General features: G+C 47.5%; 1 protein-coding gene across 1 annotated transcript; it reads left to right on the forward strand.

Annotated features, from left to right (window-relative positions):
* The first annotated feature begins 230 nt into the window (after window positions 1-230).
* On the forward strand, window positions 231-16,407 carry DDX42 (DEAD-box helicase 42). Its single transcript, XM_036399011.2, is given in 19 exon segments — window positions 231-316; window positions 2,227-2,453; window positions 3,064-3,214; window positions 3,806-3,867; window positions 4,868-4,904; window positions 6,326-6,475; window positions 6,696-6,800; window positions 7,360-7,479; window positions 7,860-8,036; window positions 8,519-8,546; window positions 8,549-8,646; window positions 8,872-8,971; window positions 9,175-9,222; window positions 9,702-9,799; window positions 10,633-10,909; window positions 11,364-11,590; window positions 12,792-12,902; window positions 13,399-13,500; window positions 14,041-16,407. Coding segments are annotated over 18 exon segments (3,345 nt in total). The 5' UTR covers window positions 231-316; window positions 2,227-2,232; the 3' UTR covers window positions 15,274-16,407.
* The last annotated feature ends 2,217 nt before the right edge of the window (window positions 16,408-18,624 follow it).

The raw sequence follows: 18,624 nt of genomic DNA on the forward strand, positions 1-18,624 counted from the left end.
AAAGGGGGGCGAGCCCAGCCCTGCGGCGCGGGAACCACCCGAGAACCACCCGGGAAGCACCGGGAAAGCAGCGCGGTCCCGGGGCCGCCGCTGACGTTACCGTGTCTCGGTTTCGCTGCCGGGGTCCCGCTCCCGCCTGTGCCCGGTCCCGCCGCCCTCACTCCCCGCTGCTTCAGCGGCGGGCGGTGCGCGTGCGCCGGGGCACGCGCGGCCGCCGCGCGTCACTCACGCACAGTGCGTGGGCACGTCCGTGCGTCCGTCCCCACCCCCCGCCCCGGTAACCGGGGAAGTGGCGGCGGCGGCGGCGGCGGCTGCGGTGAGTGCGGGGCGCTGAGGGAGTGGAGCGGAGCGGAGCGGGGCTGGGCACGGCGGCAGATCCTCCCGAGCTGGCCTGCGGGGCCTCTCGCGGGCGGCACCCGCCGTAGCCGCGGCCTGGAGCGGGCGCGGGCAGCCCGGGCCTGCCCCGCACAAAGGGCCCGCCCCGCACCGCGGTTCCGCGGGCGGGAAGGGCCCCGCGCAGGGCCCGGTGTGCCGGGACAGCGCCTGCCTGCGGCTGCCGTGCCCCCCGGCCCCGGTTCCCTGCCGTGCCCTGCGGAGGGCGGGCCCGGCGGGCGGGGGTCCCTCCGCCCTTCCCCCTGGAACGGGAGCGGCCGGGGCGCATCGCGGCCGTGCCCGCGGATCTCGGGCGCCGCAGGCGGGTCCGTGTCCCGCGAGTTCCCTCCCGCGGAACGGGGCCACAGGGCAGCGAACCCCCGGGGTTTTCCTGCGGACTCTGCGTCCTGTGGGAAGCTCTCCCTGCTCGCTCGCTGCTGGCGAGTGGGCGAACTGACCGTGTTTTGTACTTCTGCTGCTGTATGACAATAAAAAGTGGTCCGCCTTATTTTTTGGGGTAGCGGAAGGGGGAAAAAGGTGGATAAGTACAGTGAGGAAGGATTCTTACAATCAGATTTTAACTTAACAGTTTTCAGAGATTCCCACTGTGCTGTAACAGCAGAAATGCGGTTCCACCTCTCACCCCTCTGTTGTAGTTTTTGATCTCCCAGTGCCACGGATCCGCAGGTGTAAAAGCTACAGGGTGTCAGGACAAGGGGGAAAACAGGACTCCATGGTCAGTGCTGCCATGGAGAGCTGAACAGCAGAGTTTCCCCCGAAATCTACTACTGAGCTTTGGTCTTGACTCGAGATTTATTGAGCAAGCCCCACGCTGGTAAATGTTCAGCACAGGGACCAGCTGCACTATTTACCTTCAGATTGTTTGAAGTTGTTTTTCTGCCCGTGAGTTCTGCTCTCATTGAAGATTCTCAGTGTGAGGATTTGGTTAATAAGACTTGTAGCCTTTGGACAGTCAGTTATAATGCACTGGAAAGCAGTGGCTGTCTTGCTCTCTTTCCTGCCTTACAGGTATGATTTGCTTGACCGTGCAGGTAACTAAATGACTCAAGAATGGAAACTGTAAATATTAATATATCAGTTCAGTCATCATCTTAGAAAATCTGTAAATATTAATATATCAGTTCAGTCATCACCTTAGAAAATCTCTAAATGTTAATATATCAGTTCAGTCATCACCTTAGAAAATCGACTTCTGGGCAGACACTGTTATGTGGAGGGTTTAAAATACTGTTTGAGAAACAGAGATGGGGGAGCACATAAATCTGTATCTGTATAACAATAGAAATGGTATATATGGCTGAAGGTGGTTTGAGAGTTGGCTTTTGGCAGAGATGTGCCTGGGCTCACACGGGCCTGGTGCTGCTCTGGGCCCATTTCTCTGGAGGTTTCTGGGTTGCAGGAGTGAGGTATTGACAGGCAATGGAACACAGATGGGACAATGTGGACATGCAAAATATGCACTGAGCTGCCTTTTCATCTCTTGTTCCTCCTGGTGTTCAAAGTTCTGGCCTTGGGTTTGTTTGTCTTGGACTGCAAACAGGACAGGTAACATCTTAAATGTGTTTAAGTAATCCTTAAGTAATCCCTAAACACGACCTGTTCTGGAAGACAACCACCTTGGTTTTATTCTTCTTTGGAATTGTGGGTATGTTCATGCTACTGACAAAAGACCAGAGCCCCGTCCTTTTTGGGAAACAGATTAAACTCTTGTCACTCAGAGTTCCACCAGCCCCCGTGTCATGACTGAAGTGATCAACTCACAAGAAAAATCATGACAAATTACCTATAACTGCCTGAACCAGAGCATTAATTTGTCTTTTCTTGTTTCAACAGGTCATCATGAATTGGAATAAAGGTGGACCTGGTACCAAGAGAGGCTTTGGGTTTGGTGGCTTTGCCATCACACCTGGCAAGAAGGAGGAGCCCAAGCTGTCTCAGCAGTCCCACAGCGCTTTTGGCACCGCCGGCTCCTCGGCAGCATTTGCGAAATCGGGGCCTCCTCAGCTGCCTTCCTTCTACAAAATTGGGTCAAAGAGAGCCAATTTTGATGAGGAGAATGCGTGAGTGCAGTCACTTCTCATGTTTATGTATCTCTAGATTTTAATGTTGTTATGTTTCTGAGGTCGGGGGAAGTATCTGTGACATTTATATAAATAAATACAGAATAATATACATAATATACTTACAAGACTGTGAGATGCTACAGTAGCCTGCAGAAGTTTTCCTCCTCCAGCTTTCCCCTCTCCAGAACATATTTTATTCACTCGATGGTCTTCTCAGAGTTGGAGCCAAGTAGGATAAATTTGGGTGTCTTTTGCACAGGAAAACATTGATCTCCACAGTTCTTTACTAAACCTTCTCTTGGCTGCATAAATGTATAAATGAGGCAGCAAAAATTGGGATTATTCAGCCTGGAGAAGTTTGGGGCTGACCAAATTGTGGCCTTCTGGTACCTAAAGGGAGCCTACAAGAAAGATGAAGAGAGACTCAATTTTATGATATCTCTTTGCCTTGCCATTGCTTTGAACTTTTAACATGAATAGTTGTAAATAAATAAATCTCAACATCTTCTCTTGTCCATATGGGTACCTTGACTCAACCAGAAACCATCAAAGACAGCACAGTGCTGTAAACCATGTGCTGACTGCGCTGTTGTTCACTTTTTTTCAGGTACTTTGAGGATGAAGAGGAGGATTCCAGCAATGTGGAATTGCCCTACATTCCTGCAGAGAATTCCCCCACTCGGCAGCAGTTCCATTCCAAATCAGCAGACTCTGACAGCGATGATGATCCTCTGGAGGCATTCATGGCTGAAGTGGAGGCAAGAGCCAGCTTGGGGGATGTTTATTCATTGCTGTGGCTGTCCCTGTGTGCAGTCAGGGGCAGCAAATGTCACTCAGGGCTTTGGCAGCTGCAGTCAAAATGCCACTGAACTTGGTGGTTTCTGTAGGATGGTGTTAGTTAGACCTCAGAAATGGATTAGATAGAGAGTGGATGTGACTTACAGTAATTTAACTGTTTAACAGCTTTGAGGATGTCAGAATAATGCAACACAGAGCTCTGCTTGTTTCTAAATGTCAAACTAAGGTTTTCTGTGTTTTTCACTACCTAAATGGAAATTGTTTGTATTTATGAGCTGATTTTTAGCTACAATTCTGTTATTAGTTGGATTCAGGAGGAATATGGGGAATTTATTTTTTCAATAGCACTGTCACAAGCTTAGAGTAGTGTATAAATTCAAAGGTACTAGTAGGAGAATTTATTTAGCATAATCACATATGGAACAAGACAAAGATTAGTCCAAGAAGTGTTGTCTCTGTGACATAATGGTTGAATTATTCAGGAACATTTTTCCCTTCCATGTTTTACCATCTTGGTCTTTTTAACATGTGACAACTTTATGACCTGCTAGGATCAAGCTGCTCGAGACATGAAGAGACTGGAAGATAAAGACAAGGAAAAAAAGAACGTTAAGTAAGTTCTCTTTTCTCATTCCCATGCCTGCTGTGTCTTGGATGGTGCTCAGAGAATTCCAGTGCATTTTGTTGATGATGGTTGTTCATTAGGCAGTGTAGCATATACCTAATAAACATCATGAACCTGTGCTTGAGATGCTGTGGGTAATGATTTGTGCTGTAAAAATGGGATAATAGGAGAGAATCCATGGCAGCATCCCATGGCAAACTGCAGCAATACTGAGAGCTATCCCCTGCCAGAAGCCTTTCTAGGTCACAGAAATAGGGGCAACATGTTGTACTCCTGCCACTTTCCAGATCAGCCTGGATAGTTTCTCTGCTTCCCACACCCTTGGAGAGATCAGAGTGGTTTAGCTTAAAATTGCATTTATGTGAGCAAAATAAGTCAGTGCTGCTGTACCTGGACTACTGGAGACTCTTCTAAACTTGGACTAGGTATTAGACATTAAAGCTGATAGATTAGGTAGCACATGACATCTGGAGTTTAAAACAGTTTAAATTCATGCAGCTTATCCATTTGTTTTGGCTAAGGAAAATAATGATGCTGCTGATTCTTGATAGAAATGTCAGATAAATTGATAGAAGTGACATTGCATGGGGTTGATCAGATCATACGTGGTCCTGACACAGACACTGGATCCAAATCACCACCTGGGGAAGTTCTGAACTGGATTTGCACTTCCTGGCTCATATTCCTCTTCACTTATGGGACTTCTGTAGCATCAAGAGCTTAGGACCAGGATGATCTTTGATGTGGCTTCTGCTGGGAAGATGGAATCTTAATCTTCCAGTACTAGAAGTAAAGAGAAGTCTTTGCAGGGTCACTGCTATGGTTGGCACCAGATATGAAAACTCCATGGGTTGGGAATATAAATGTTGCCCTGTTGATAGTGTTGTGTCTTCCACGAAATCTGGAGCTCAGCACTAATCAAATGAAACTATTGAGCTGAGTCTGTGGAACACTTGCAGGGAAGTTTTTTCTCCGCTTGTTTTTCCAGGGGTATTCGAGATGACATTGAAGAGGAAGATGACCAAGTGAGTTCCTATGCAGTCTTTCTATCTTCTTTTTTGTTGTTTTGTATTTTTTAACTTTCCCTCTCCAAACACCTAACTGCTAGGGACAAACAAAATTCCAGTATCCAGACAATTCAGCAGGAAGCTGTAGTGGTTACCCTGCTCTCTACCCTTCCAGGTGTTTTAAGAAGAATATTAGACAATTGCATTCACTGATGAAGATCCCTTTCAGTCAGTTTGAAGTTTCCTGTACAGATTGTCAGTGTCTGAGGATCTTACACCTTGCAATTAGCACCAGCAGCTGTAGCAGACACCAGGGAGAGGCTGTTGGACTGTGGAGGCTCCTTACAGTGCAGTGTGGGGTCTGTTCAGGGCAAGAATCAGGCTCTTTGATCCCTGTTTTCAGAGGAGCTCCAGTTCTCATTGAGCTTTATAAGTATCACAATAGCAGAAATAATCAAGAGAAAAAACTTAATTTCAAAACGTACCTTCCTACTGAGTTGTAGTTACTAACACTTGTGTTACTTGCATTCATGCAGAGCTTGGCAGGGTTGTGTGGCCTTGAGGGCCTCTCCTTCCAGTGTAGCTGTGTCAGAGTTTGAGCTGAGGTGACTTTATGCCTGAGGGAGCTGCTGTTCAAGTGTATTGTGTGCATAGCTCTGAGACCGAGGGATAATTGGCCAGGAAAATGGAAAATCCAGATGAGTATATATGTATATTTATATATATTTGTAATTGAGCCTTGCTTTACAAATCTGATCTTAAATATTTGCTTCAAGTCAAGCAAGACTGGTGTTTTCTCTATGAGGAAGTGTCACACTGGTGTGCCAGTGAGAATCTGAGACACAAACGTCTTTGTGAGCTATGAGGATGGCATGTGACAGGGTGGCAGTGTCTTAACTTGGGCTTGTCTTGAAGGACTCTTCTGAAATACTTTCTTTCACATTTGTTGTTGACTCAATGAAAAATAGATTTCTCTTCGTTTCCTGAAGTCTAGTTAGGGGAAGTCAAGAAACTATCTTTGGCATAGCATGTTCAAAAAAATCAATATCATGTGCTTAGTAACAATGTGTTTTCTGGTTAGAAACCTGCAGTGTTGTGTTCTTTGTGCTTTGTTCCTGTGGAAATTAGAATAGATCCTTCTGTTGGTAAACACAACAAGACTTGGTAGAAGGAGTTGTTAAACAGACACAAGAGAAGTTTGGCTTTTAGGAGCATTTTGTGGTGTAGCTGACACTGGAGTTGTTTTCTTCATTTGCACTTCTTGCCCTTCAGGATGTATCTGTTGGTGTTTATTAGAAGAATCAGCTCTAGTGGAAGTAGTTGCCTTTTTCCTCAGTGCTGGGTGTGAAAGCCAACAGCCACTTAGCACACACCTCACTTCAGTCAGAAGTCCTGCTGCATGCTGCTGTGTGTGAGTTTGCTGATCTGTTTTGCTGCAGGAAGCGTATTTTCGCTACATGGCAGAGAACCCCACTGCTGGTGTGGTGCAGGAGGAGGAGGAGGATAACCTGGAGTATGACAGCGATGGGAATCCGATTGCACCCTCCAAAAAAATCATCGATCCTCTTCCACCTATTGACCATTCAGAGGTAGGAGGGATTTCTCTTCTGTTCTGTTCTGTTTGAGGCATTCCAGAAAGCAGGAGCTGAGGAGGCCCCTGTAATATTTCAGTGCTTTCTTAGGTAAGTCATACTAAATTTCCTTGGAATGGCTTCATTTAAGCAAATGTTCTGGCAGACAATTAAGAACTTGAGAAAAAAAAGAATCTTGAGTCTGGACTAACTGAGTAATGAATTCATTACATTGCAGATTGAATACCCAGCATTTGAGAAAAATTTCTATGATGAGCATGAGGAGATCACCAGCCTGACCCCGCAGCAGGTGGTGGAGCTACGGCACAAGCTGAATCTCCGGGTAAGCTGGTGCCAAAACTGCTCTGCCAGCAGCTTTGAACTCCCTTTCAGCTCTGGACTATCTTAGTTTAAATGAAGATTTTCACTGGGAACTCCAGCTTTTGAATCCAGTCCTCTCAGACTCCTGCAGTGATGCTGATTTCTTGGAAGTCTCCTATGGATTTGTGAAAGTGGGCAGTGAGGAATGCTGCTTGGACTAAAGGCCTCCAGAGCTAGGAGTTAAAACTGGAAATAAATACAGAAATTAGGTCTTTGCCATTTCTGACGTGTTTGTGGGGTGACCTGCTGTGAAGGGAATTATTTGGGGTAAAACACCAGATAGACACAAGGAGGTAAAAACAATGTTTAGCAGCTCATGTTGATTGACAGATAATTAAATTTTTATACCTCAAAGTCTTATTTACACAACACACCTGGAATTTGCACCCAGTTAAATTTAATGTCCACTCAAAAAGTATAGTTCTTTTTCAGAGGCAAAGAAGCCCTTTATTTTTTTTTTCAACAGATTGCTCTGTTTTTCTCTCACTGTTCATGAACAAAGATCTTTTTCTCTTTCCAAGGTCTCCGGGGCTGCTCCTCCAAGGCCTGGCAGTAGTTTTGCTCATTTTGGGTTTGATGAGCAACTTATGCATCAGATTAGGAAATCTGAGTATACCCAACCCACTCCAATACAGTGTCAGGTGAGTGTTGTTGCTTCTCAGACTTGTAAAGAGAACGAAAATAACACGTGCAAAGCTCCCTCATCCACATGAGGAGGAGACAAATGCAATTCTGGTTGCAGTACAGTGGGTTTTTTCTAGAAAAATGGCTTTGGTGTTTTTTAAATACAAGTTTGCTCACTTTTTTTCTTGTTGAATGATCACTGTAACTATATCCATATTCCTTTTCAATTGTTTTTTTTTTGGTGAATGAAGAACATTCAAGTGATGTCTTTTGCATAGAGAAATGTATGAAAAGTTCAGGGGTTTTTTGTCTTGGGCTTTCCTCATTACCTGAGTTTTCATGTACTGTCCAGCACAAGGATGGGCATAATGTGGGCTTACAATCTCCTTCTTTTTAGGGTGTTCCAGTTGCACTAAGTGGCAGAGACATGATTGGGATAGCCAAGACTGGAAGTGGGAAAACAGCTGCTTTCATCTGGCCAATGCTGATCCACATCATGGATCAGAAGGAGCTGGAACCAGGGGATGGTCCCATTGCAGTCATTGTCTGCCCAACCAGGGAGCTCTGCCAGCAGGTAGGTGTGTAGCATTCCTGCATGTACCAGCCAGTCTGCTTGGAGAAGGAGGCAAAATCCTTGGCAGAAATTATCAGATAACATCAGGAAAGTATTTGAAAAAAATACTTTGTGCATGAGTAGCCTGGGTCCAGCTCACAGCTCTTTCTTACCATGGTTTTCTTGAAGAATCATGACAAACCTAAAATTTTAAATTTTTGCACCATGCTCCTATATTATTTTTAGGTATAAGAATGCTGTGCATGCATTGTGACAAACTGTATGTGCAGAAGGATAGAGCCTGCAGGTTAAATTATTGTTGGATGCCTAAGTAGGTTTCTCAAGTTACTGGAAATTATCCACATGTGTCGAAGTGTTCACCCCTGAGGAGTTTGGAATCATTCCATTAAGTTAGCAGCTGAGGAGTGCATTTCAAGGTCCCTGCTGCATTTCCAGGGTAGCTGTGTGATGTGAGCTGTGCTGTGTCTGTGTCACGCCCTCAGATCCACTCGGAGTGCAAGCGCTTTGGCAAGCCTACAACCTGCGCTCGGTGGCCGTGTACGGAGGAGGGAGCATGTGGGAGCAAGCCAAGGCCCTGCAGGAGGGGGCAGAGATTGTGGTCTGCACACCAGTAAGTACTGTGGCCACCAAAACCAGGGCTTTGCACTGTTCAGCTTGAAAAACGTTGTCAAAATCTGTTCTTTGACGTGAATATTGACACTTAATTCTGGACTAAAACCTTGAGAGGTTTTCTGTTGTAAGTCTCTGGTAAGTCAGGATGAGAGGCAGCTAGGTGGTTGTACATATTAACATGTTTTTAAAGGTGCTTTAAAAACTTGGAGTTTTTTCTCCCTAGGGTCGTTTGATTGATCATGTGAAAAAGAAAGCTACAAACCTGCAGAGAGTCACTTACCTTGTGTTTGATGAAGCTGACAGAATGTTTGATATGGGGTTTGGTACGTATCGAACCCAAGTCACTGTTTTGGAAACAGTGGTGCCCAGTCCCAGCTTAGGGGGTCTGTAAAATTAAATAGTGAATAAGAAGCACTCATTCTTTCTGTGATTATATGTTAAATAAAGCAATGAAACTGCATTTTGACCTAATTTTTGTAAACAATGAGCTTCCAGGGTTGATGAGAGCATTTCTTCTCCTTTGCAGAATACCAGGTCAGATCAATCGCGAGCCACGTACGTCCTGACAGACAGAGTGAGTAAACAGTGAGTCTGGAGCAGAGCTTGGATTTCCAGTTCTGGACACAGCCACACCAGGAGACTTGGGCCAAAGTCCACTGGTGTTACTCTCAGCGTGGGCTGTTGGGAGGGAGCAGTTGTGACATGTGGGCATTGAACTCATCTCTCTGTAATCCCTCCACCGACTGCACTCAGAGCAAAGATGATTAGCTGAATACATATTCATATGCCCTGAAATTCAGTGTTCTGAGCTGCCATGAGAGAAAGTTCACAGCAGTGCCCTGCATTATCAATATTTCAGATGCTATGAAATGTGTTTCCATTTTGTGGTATTCTAACAGTGGTTGGTAATTTCCATTAGAACCCATAAAACCTCAGCTTCAGTTCACTGACGCTCAAGAATCCAAGTCCTCCTTCACAACATCTGTGCAGTGTTTTTACAGTTCTGACAGGAAATTTCTACTTCAAGGCATTTGAGGCCTGTTTCTCTTCCAGCCCTCTTGTTCAGTGCCACGTTCCGTAAGAAGATTGAGAAGTTGGCTCGGGATATCCTGATCGACCCAATTCGGGTTGTGCAAGGAGACATTGGAGAGGTAATGCCATAATACCTGTGAGACACTCACAGCAAGGAATTGTTCCGTTTGTTCTCTGAAATTTAAAGTTAAACTGCAAGAATCATCATTTATAGTTAGCTTTAAATAATTTGTGCTTAGCAAAAATAGAAAGTTTTAGTGGGTTTCTGTTTTCATCTTGTTGACCTTTCCACCGTGGTGGTTTATTTTTGTTATTAGGCTGAATCAATGGTTGTATCTTTCAGTTTTGTCTCAAAAGCATAAACAAAGCCATTGCAACTTCTGCAGTGAAGAATTTGAAAGTTAAAATCTCTGTCCTATGGTTTACATGGGAATGTTGATGCTGGACTTGCTTGACAGTGACAGCTGAGCTATCAGCAGGCTGGGATCTGGTAGGAAGCTGATGAAGTGGGCAGATATAAACTTGCTGTGAAGAAACTTTGCTAATAATATATTGAAACAGTTGAGAAATTTCACAAGATGCCTTCAGAACATCCTTCTTTCAACCAGTTCCCTGTATTTTTTGGTTTTTACATCAGGTTCCTTTATAACAAAGGAAATGACTGCCTGAAGCCCCTTCTTTCTGGGAAAAAATTTCCTTGATTTTGCTTAAGAAAAACACCAGCTTTCATAGCTCAATCACTGGGCCTCTATTCATTGATCTAAACTATGACTGTATAATGGGAGCATCATCCTTGAAATAATCCTAAAATGTGTAAAAATTAAACGTTTCAGAGAAAACTTGCTGGTAGCGCTGTAAGCTGCGCTGCACTGTATTACTTGTGATGCAGAACGTGTGGGAAGTCTGTGTATTGCTCCCACCTTCCTGACTCTGAGGACGTTTCTGCCCTTAGGCAAATGAAGATGTCACTCAGATTGTGGAGATTTTCCCCTCTGGGCCCAGCAAGTGGAACTGGCTGACGCGGCGCCTGGTGGAGTTCACGTCCTCGGGGAGCGTCCTCCTCTTCGTCACCAAGAAAGCCAACGCAGAGGAGCTGGCCAATAACCTCAAGCAGGAGGATCATAACCTGGGGCTGCTGCACGGGGACATGGACCAGAGCGAGAGGAATAAAGTCATTTCGGAATTTAAGAAAAAGGGGATCCCCATCCTGGTAGCTACTGATGTGGCAGGTACGTGACCTTCTGGAAAGCAGCTCAGACAACCTCTGGGTATCAGCAGAAAGGCAAGAATGTTTCAGGGAAAGGCAACCAGGCTGGCTTCTGCACCTGCAGGACACTGTGTTCCAGGTGCTTTTCAGAACTATGAAATGTCCTGAGCTGGAAGGGACCCACAGGGATCATGGAGCCCAACTCCTGGCCCTGCACAGACACCCTCAGGAGTCTCACTCTGTGCCTGTGCAGTACATGGCATTGGCAAGGGGGGTTATGATACCTAAATTACAGCCTGACATTTTTTAATCTACAGAAAGAAAAGCTGTGTCTTAAGGAAGTGTCGCTGTTCATTGATCAGCTGACGTTCTTTTTGCCCACAGGAGCAGAGCAGGGTGATACCCTGGTACCAGAGCAATTGCTCTGAGTTAATTGGCATAATGACACTTCCCACCACGTTGCTTTTTTCTTCCAGCTCGAGGCTTGGACATCCCTTCCATCAAGACTGTCATCAACTACGACGTGGCTCGGGACATCGACACCCACACGCACCGGATCGGCCGCACCGGCCGCGCGGGGGAGAAGGGGGTGGCCTACACCCTGCTGACCCCCAAGGACAGCAACTTCGCTGGTGACCTGGTCAGGAACCTGGAGGGTGCCAACCAGCACGTCTCCAAAGAGCTGCTGGACTTGGCAATGCAGGTATGAACCAGCAAAACTTGAGGTGAGGAAGTTTCGCTCCAGATTCAGCACAAAATCAGCCAGCTCACGTTGCTGTCTCCATCAGGTGTTAGCAGTGACCTTTTGGGGATCTGTCCTGGTTTAAAGTAGGTTTCCTTGTGGTTTTAATGGCCTTTGAAAGAATCCATGAAGATTTTGTAACACAGTATGTGATCTATTTTGGGGCCAGGCACTGCCTAGGAAATGAGGAGCTGTAATCTGCTGAGGCCAGCAGAGCATTCCAGTGTCTCATTACAGTCAGATTTATAGCAGGCACCTGGGAGATGCAGCTTAGTTGCAAGCTAAACTAGAAAACAATTACAGGGATATTCCCTCTGTGAAAGGATTGTTGCTTGATTATTCCACCTGCTTGGCAGTGTTCTCTGGCAGGTTTGCTATATATAGGCATGACAGGAAGCTGCAGCAGTTGTGCTTGTGCCACTGAACTTAACAACTCTTTAATTTCTTGTCTTTTGCTGCCTGTATAGCTGCAAGAGAGCCCAGGCTTTTTGGCAACTCCCAGATTCAGAGATGGATTAGCTCATGTGGACACATTAGCAAGTAGCTTGGACAGCAGCTGCCAAAAGTAAATACTTTTTCTGACAAAGGCAGCATTTTCAGAAGGGACAGAATTAGTGAGGCAGAGCTCCCCTGACTGCCTTGAGAGGAGCATGTAGGAAGCCAACTGACTTATTCACATCTGGAGAGACTGTAGGGCATAAAAAGAGGTGCGGCCAACTATTATTTAAGCACCTGCAAACAGCAGGTCTGGTTGGGCTGACATTCCCAGGCCACTGCTTGGAACAGAAAGTTTTGCTGACTGACCCTCATTTCTCCTTAGCCAAGCACTGGGCTAAATCAGTGAAACCAAAGTATGAGCAAGAGCTCCCAAGTGATGGCATTGGAAATTGTGTTTAATTCTGGGTTTATTAGAATGCAAACCCCCAAAACCTTAACCTGAATGAGAGCTGAAGGCATAAAATTAGTTTTCATAGAAAGTATTTGTAGCTCAAAGCATCAGACCCACATGGCACAATTGCCTACAGCAGCTGTTTGGTTAAATGGACAACAGTATTTACATTTTTCTTTTGCAATGCTCAGTATCCCTTTTTTCTCAGCCTCATTACATGCATTTCTGAAGCTTTTTATTCCGTGTTGAGAAGCACTTGTCCCTCTCTTGCAGAACCCGTGGTTCCGGAAATCCCGGTTTAAAGGAGGGAAGGGCAAGAAGCTGAATATTGGTGGTGGTGGCCTGGGGTACCGTGAGCGCCCCGGGCTGGGCTCAGAAAATACTGTAAGTAGAGATGCTGAGGAGGTTGTTCACAGATTCTTGGCACCTTTTAACTTCGTATTGATTATTCTTTAATTTAAAAAATCTTGCTACTGGATTACAGTGTCTGCTTTAAAAGTTCTCAGAGCTCAGCATCTTTCAGAGTTAGGATCATATATCTCAAGTGAAAGTCTCCTGTGCTGTTCTTCTCTTGTTAAGAGCTGGGTTTTTTTAGAGCTAGAGTGATCCAGAAGGTTTGGAGATTCCTCATAAAATAGACTGTTGCTGTAAAATAAATGCTAATAAACTACTTCAAAATTTCCAGCCATTTCCAGTCTGATTCTTGGCAGAAAAGAAAAAATGGAGCAAACTATTCCACTGGTCAGGGCCCTCCAGAAGTCTGTCATCCTTAGTGGATGTATTTCCTGAGTGCAGGGACAGGATAGATGTGAGCAGTGGTTGAACTGAGTGTGTCTGTGAGGGCAGCTGCAGAGGTCGATCCCATTGTGTTTTTGCACAGGACCGTGGAAACAACAACAGTGTGATGAGCAACTATGAGGCCTACAAGCCATCCACAGGGGCCATGGGGGACAGGCTGACAGCAATGAAAGCAGCTTTCCAGGTTGGTTCCATGCTTGGACTCCTTTTCTCCCCTGAAAATGCAGCAGCCCTGTTATTGAGGGAAGGGAAGTTGAGGGTGGTGGTTGTGGCTGTGTCATTTACAGCACACTGAGCATGGCAGTCCCAAGTGGTGGAATTAGGTACGGGCTGGACTGAACACATTTGCACAAATTTGCCAAACTTACTTTGTTTTCTGCTGCCTCTTTGCTCTTTTTTCTTTCTGGATTGTGCATTTGGGCTCGATTCTTTGTAGCAGTAGGGTAATTGCAATCAAAAGGGGAAACAGAAGCTCTTTCCCTTCAGTGTAAAAATTAACCCCACAATGTAAGAATTCCCTTGTTGGTGTTGTCTGGTAGGAGGTGCCTGTTACTAACTCTGTGTCCATAAGCACAGGAGGAATGTCCTCATTCCAAGACTGACTTTTTCTAGGAATTCTGTTGCCCCAAAATCCAAGGTGGGCTTGTGACCGCACGATGACTCCGTGTTCTGTGGGGCAGCACAGAGCCAAACCTGCTCTCTCTTGTCTCTCCCTTTCCTGCAGTCCCAGTACAAGAGTCACTTTGTTGCTGCAAGTTTAAATAACCAAAAGACTGGGAGCTCTGCCGCTGGCGCCAGCGGCTGGACCAGCGCCGGGAGCCTGAACTCCGTCCCGACGAGTTCAGCGCAGCAGAACGCCGCCAATCCCGAGGGCCCCATCGCAGCCACGGCAGCAGCGAAGGGAGTGCCGGGCTTCAGCAGCACGGGCAGCCTGAGCAGCGTGCCCCCCTTCCCGAGCGCCGGGGCACAGGGCTTCAACAGCACGAACACCAGCGCCAGCAGCCGGGAGGGCGGCGGCGGCATCGTCAGAGAACGCTACAACGACAGCCGGAACAGTCGGCACGGCGAGGCCCCGCGGCGCACAGAGGGCGGCGCTGGTGGCCGGGGGGACGGCAGGTGCTGGTGGCCGAGGGGAGGGCAGTGCTGGTGGCCGAGGGGAGGGCGCTGGTGGCCGAGGGGAGGGCAGGCTGGTGGCCGAGGGGAGGGCACTGGTGGCCGAGGGGAGGGTGCTGGTGGCCGCTTCAATGAGGGCCAGCGCTTCAGTGAGGGCCAGCGCTTTAACGAAGGCCAGCGTTTCAATGATGGTCAGCGCTTTAACGATGGTCAGCGCTTTAATGAGGGCCAGCGCTTTAACGATGGTCAGCGCTTCACCGAAGGCCAACGCTTCAGCGAAGGCCAACGCTTCAACGATGGCCAGCGCTTCAACGATGGCCAGCGCTTCAACGATGGCCAGCGCTTTAACGATGGCCAGCGCTTTAACGATGGCCAGCGCTTCAACGATGGCCAGCGCTTCAACGAGGGCCAACGCTTCAACGAGGGCCAGCGCTTCAACGAGGGCCAGCGCTTCAACGATGGCCAGCGCTTCAACGATGGCCAGCGCTTCAACGATGGCCAACGCTTTAATGAGGGCCAGCGCTTCAATGATGGTCAGCGTTTCACTGAGGGCCAGCGCTACGATGGCCAGCGTTACACCGAGGGCCAGCGCTACGGTGATGGCCAGCGCCACGGCGAAGGCGGCGGCCGGCACAGCGACCCCTCCCGGCACAGCGACGGCCGCCACGGCGATGTCCATCGCCACGGCGAGGGCCGGCACTTCAGCGACTCGCCGGGCGGCAACCGCAACAGCGAGAGCAGGAACGGAGAGAACAGGAAGGAGGCCAACAGCCGAGACAACAAGACAGATGGCTTTGCTGTCCCAGAGCCCCCAAAACGGAAGAAGAGCCGGTGGGACAGTTAAAATCTGGGGGTTCACAGCCTGGAATCTCTGCAGGTGGTGGTGTCGTTTTCCAGAGGATTACTCGGGGTTGTTGGGAACTGGTTGTTGAGCAGCTGGGGCAGGAGAAGGAAACCATGAGAGCCCCCATGCGAGTTCATCTGCGGACAGACTCACCCGAATGAAGTGCACACAACTCTTAGTGAAAGAAATCATTTTGATAAAGCTCCCTGGGTTCTGCTTTGAAACATTCAGTGCTCGAGTGACTCTGCTGGATTTAAACAGATCTTCTTGACAAAAAGAAGCTGTTCCACATCCTTGGAACATTAAGAGACTGTTGTCCATAGAAGTATAAATTAGTCTTTTCTTAACCAGCGTTCACATTTACAAACCAGTCCAGTCCACCTAGAGATGCTCAGGACCTGCCTGTTAGACATTAATCTTGCAGCAGTTTGGTCAGTATGGTGAGTTCTTCCTCCATCTCCTTATCACATATTCTCCCCAAATAATTTGGCCTCCAGGTTACCCTTTACCACTCTCCCCATCCACTAAGAATGTATCAATTTGCTTTGCTAAGGTGGGGCAGAGCAAGTTGGTTTCTTTTTTGTTTGTTTGTTTTTTATTTTGTTGTGTGTGGAGCTGTTCGAGGGATCCTTCTCCATCCCAGCAAACCACAAATTCACCTGTAGTGTAGGTTGGACTCCCTGGCTTATTTGTGGTCAGTACTTTAATTCCAATCCCATTGCCCAGATATTTTTTTTCTTTTGAAGAACCTTGTTTTCTAATATCCTTCATTCTGGTGGAAGCCTGCATAGCAAACCTGTGTCTCTGCTGTGCCTATGCACCCTCTGTTCTGAGAGGGTTGAGTGCTTTCTTCAAATTAAAAACAAAAAAGGGAAGACAATGTAGATAGACCACAACAATCAGAGGCTGGAGCCCCCCAGGAAGTGTGGCTAAAGGAAGAAGATTCATAAATTCAGGGATCTGTTGCTCAGAAGCCTTTAGGGAGAACTCAGAAAACAATTAATGAAAAGAAACAGCTCAAATCTGGCCTTGTTTTGGACACGTGTAGTAAATCTGTAAAATCTTGCTTGCCCATTTTTAACTCATTGTGTGTATTCCCATTTTTTAACTTCTTTTTTTTTTTTTTTTTTTTGCCACAAGGTAGGGAAGAACTTTTCAGTTGGGACATGTCAGCACCCACCGCTGGCTCGTTTCCACTGGAAGATGTACCAGAAGCTGTCAGGGTTTTGTGACATTGTGATGTTTTCTTTATCAGCTGTGCATTTACTTTCTGCTTGCTCTAGTAAATGTTTTATTACTGGTACAAAAATATGCAGCATGTGCTTTTTATTCTCCTCTTCTTTGGCTGCCCTGATGTACAAATGGAGAACTGACAGTCTGGAGATCTGACTGTGTCTGTCTCACCAGAAGTTGTGGATTGTAACTGGTAAAATACTTCCTGTGGTTTTTCTTGGTATCTTTCACCCCAAAATGTTTTACAAACCCCGTTTTAGCTTCAAGGTCTCCTGGGGAATAGATTTTTCTCCGCTTTATAAGAGGAAAGGATACAGCCCAGGACGTGTGATTCATTTCCCCCAGCTTTTTGTGGGGTCATGGGCAGACCTGGAAGGAGAGCTCAGCAACAGCCCCAAGATCTGACACCTGAACTGGCTTACATGATTATTTGGGCCCCCTCAGAAACCAGCTCTGATCTGCTGGAGTTTTATAAAACAGTTTCCAGAATTCCCTCCCCACCGTCTGGGCAGGAATTGTTGCCCTGGTTTGAGCTCTGCACATTCAGTGTGAAGACAAGGGTGTTTCAGGGCAGACTGGCAGGGCTTTACAAGCTGTGTTCCCCTTCTCACCCTGAAGATTCATTGCTGCAATTAAAGATTGGAGTTTCAAAACAAAATGTAAAAATAGCCCCATGGTCTGAGCTGCCATCTGCTCCCAGCTCGCTGCCACTGGGAACCAGCCCCGTGTGAGGCAAATGCTGGGGCTTCTCCCCTTCTTGGTAACACTTCCCTCTGCTCCTTGTTAGGATTATTGGAATTCCTCACCCCTCTCCCACCTCCCAGGAGCCTCTTGGGAAGAGAGTGATTAAATATTGATCAGTGACAGGGAGCACAGATGTCAGCTTGCAGGGCTGTGTGAGGTCCATGGGAGGGCTGCCTCCATGCCTGGGAACAAGGGAGCAGTGTGAGCAGCATTCCAGCTGCCCTGACAGGGGATCTGGCCCTGTGCTGGTGTCTTCCAAAGATACTAATTCCTTCCAAGAGATGATTTTAAAACTGTGCATCCCTACAGCCCTTCCCTGGCATGGCTCCTGGCTCTTTGTCCCTCCAGTTCCCTGTGACTCACTTTGCACCATAGCTTTTCACTGGAAGATATGGGAATGCACACAGTTATTTACCTGGTCCCTGTCCTTACCAAGAAATTCCTGCCTTGAGGAGATGTGTAGGAAGAAGATGCTCCATGCTACCACCACCATGCTGTTTAATTTATCTGCCATCTCCACAGATCCTTGGGAAAGCCTTTTCCCAGTGAGCTTTCCCAGCAGGGCAGGAGGATGCTGGGGCTGCTGTCTGTGGCAGGGGCAGAGGGAGAACAGACCTGGCTGGGGCCAGGGTTCCAGCCTTTCCCCCACTGCTGAGTCCAGGCTGGAATGCAAGGTGGAAACAAGCCAGACAGACTCTCTTTACTCACTTCTTAGCCTGCAGTGAGATGACAGGGCCACAACAGTTGCATGCAGGGGCCTTTGTGGTAATGGATGAAGTGTTGGGGATTCAAGTGTACCCTGCACCCTTGCAGGCCATAAAGTTTGTCCTGCCTCCTTCATCCCACCCTGTCCCAGTGCCTCCTGCTGCAGCTTGTGGTAGTGTGATGGTGTTCACTCCATCCATGAGCTGAGCTGCAGAGGATGGAGGAGGGCAGGGTGAGCTGCAGAACAGCCCCACGGGCGCTCTGTGCTCCCCCTGGCTGGACAAGGCTGGAGCTGGTGCTGGGTGGGGGAGTCCAAGGCAGGATCTGGCTCATGGGATGGGCTTTAACCACCCTGGAGAAGTCACCTCCCACTTGTGGGGGTAGGAGCGAGCACGGTCGTGTCTCCTGGTGAGGACTCAAGGCTTTGTAAGCACAGAGATCACATCAGTCACTTGCACGTGGAGGAAAACGAGGTTTTATGGCTTGTTTTTGGGCCGGGGTGGAGGAGGAGCGAGAGTACGTGGTCCCTTTGCACCCTGGTTCTGACGGAAAGGGAGCTGGGTTGTTCTGGCTGCTATCCCAGCCCTGGCTCTCCATGCAAGCGTAAGCAGAGCTCAAAGTGTGAGGACCAGCATCCTTCCAGGCACATCTGCATGCCCAGGTGGGGAA

The sequence above is a fragment of the Molothrus ater genome, chromosome 27 (assembly GCF_012460135.2).
Source record: "Molothrus ater isolate BHLD 08-10-18 breed brown headed cowbird chromosome 27, BPBGC_Mater_1.1, whole genome shotgun sequence".
NCBI lineage: Eukaryota > Metazoa > Chordata > Aves > Passeriformes > Icteridae > Molothrus > Molothrus ater.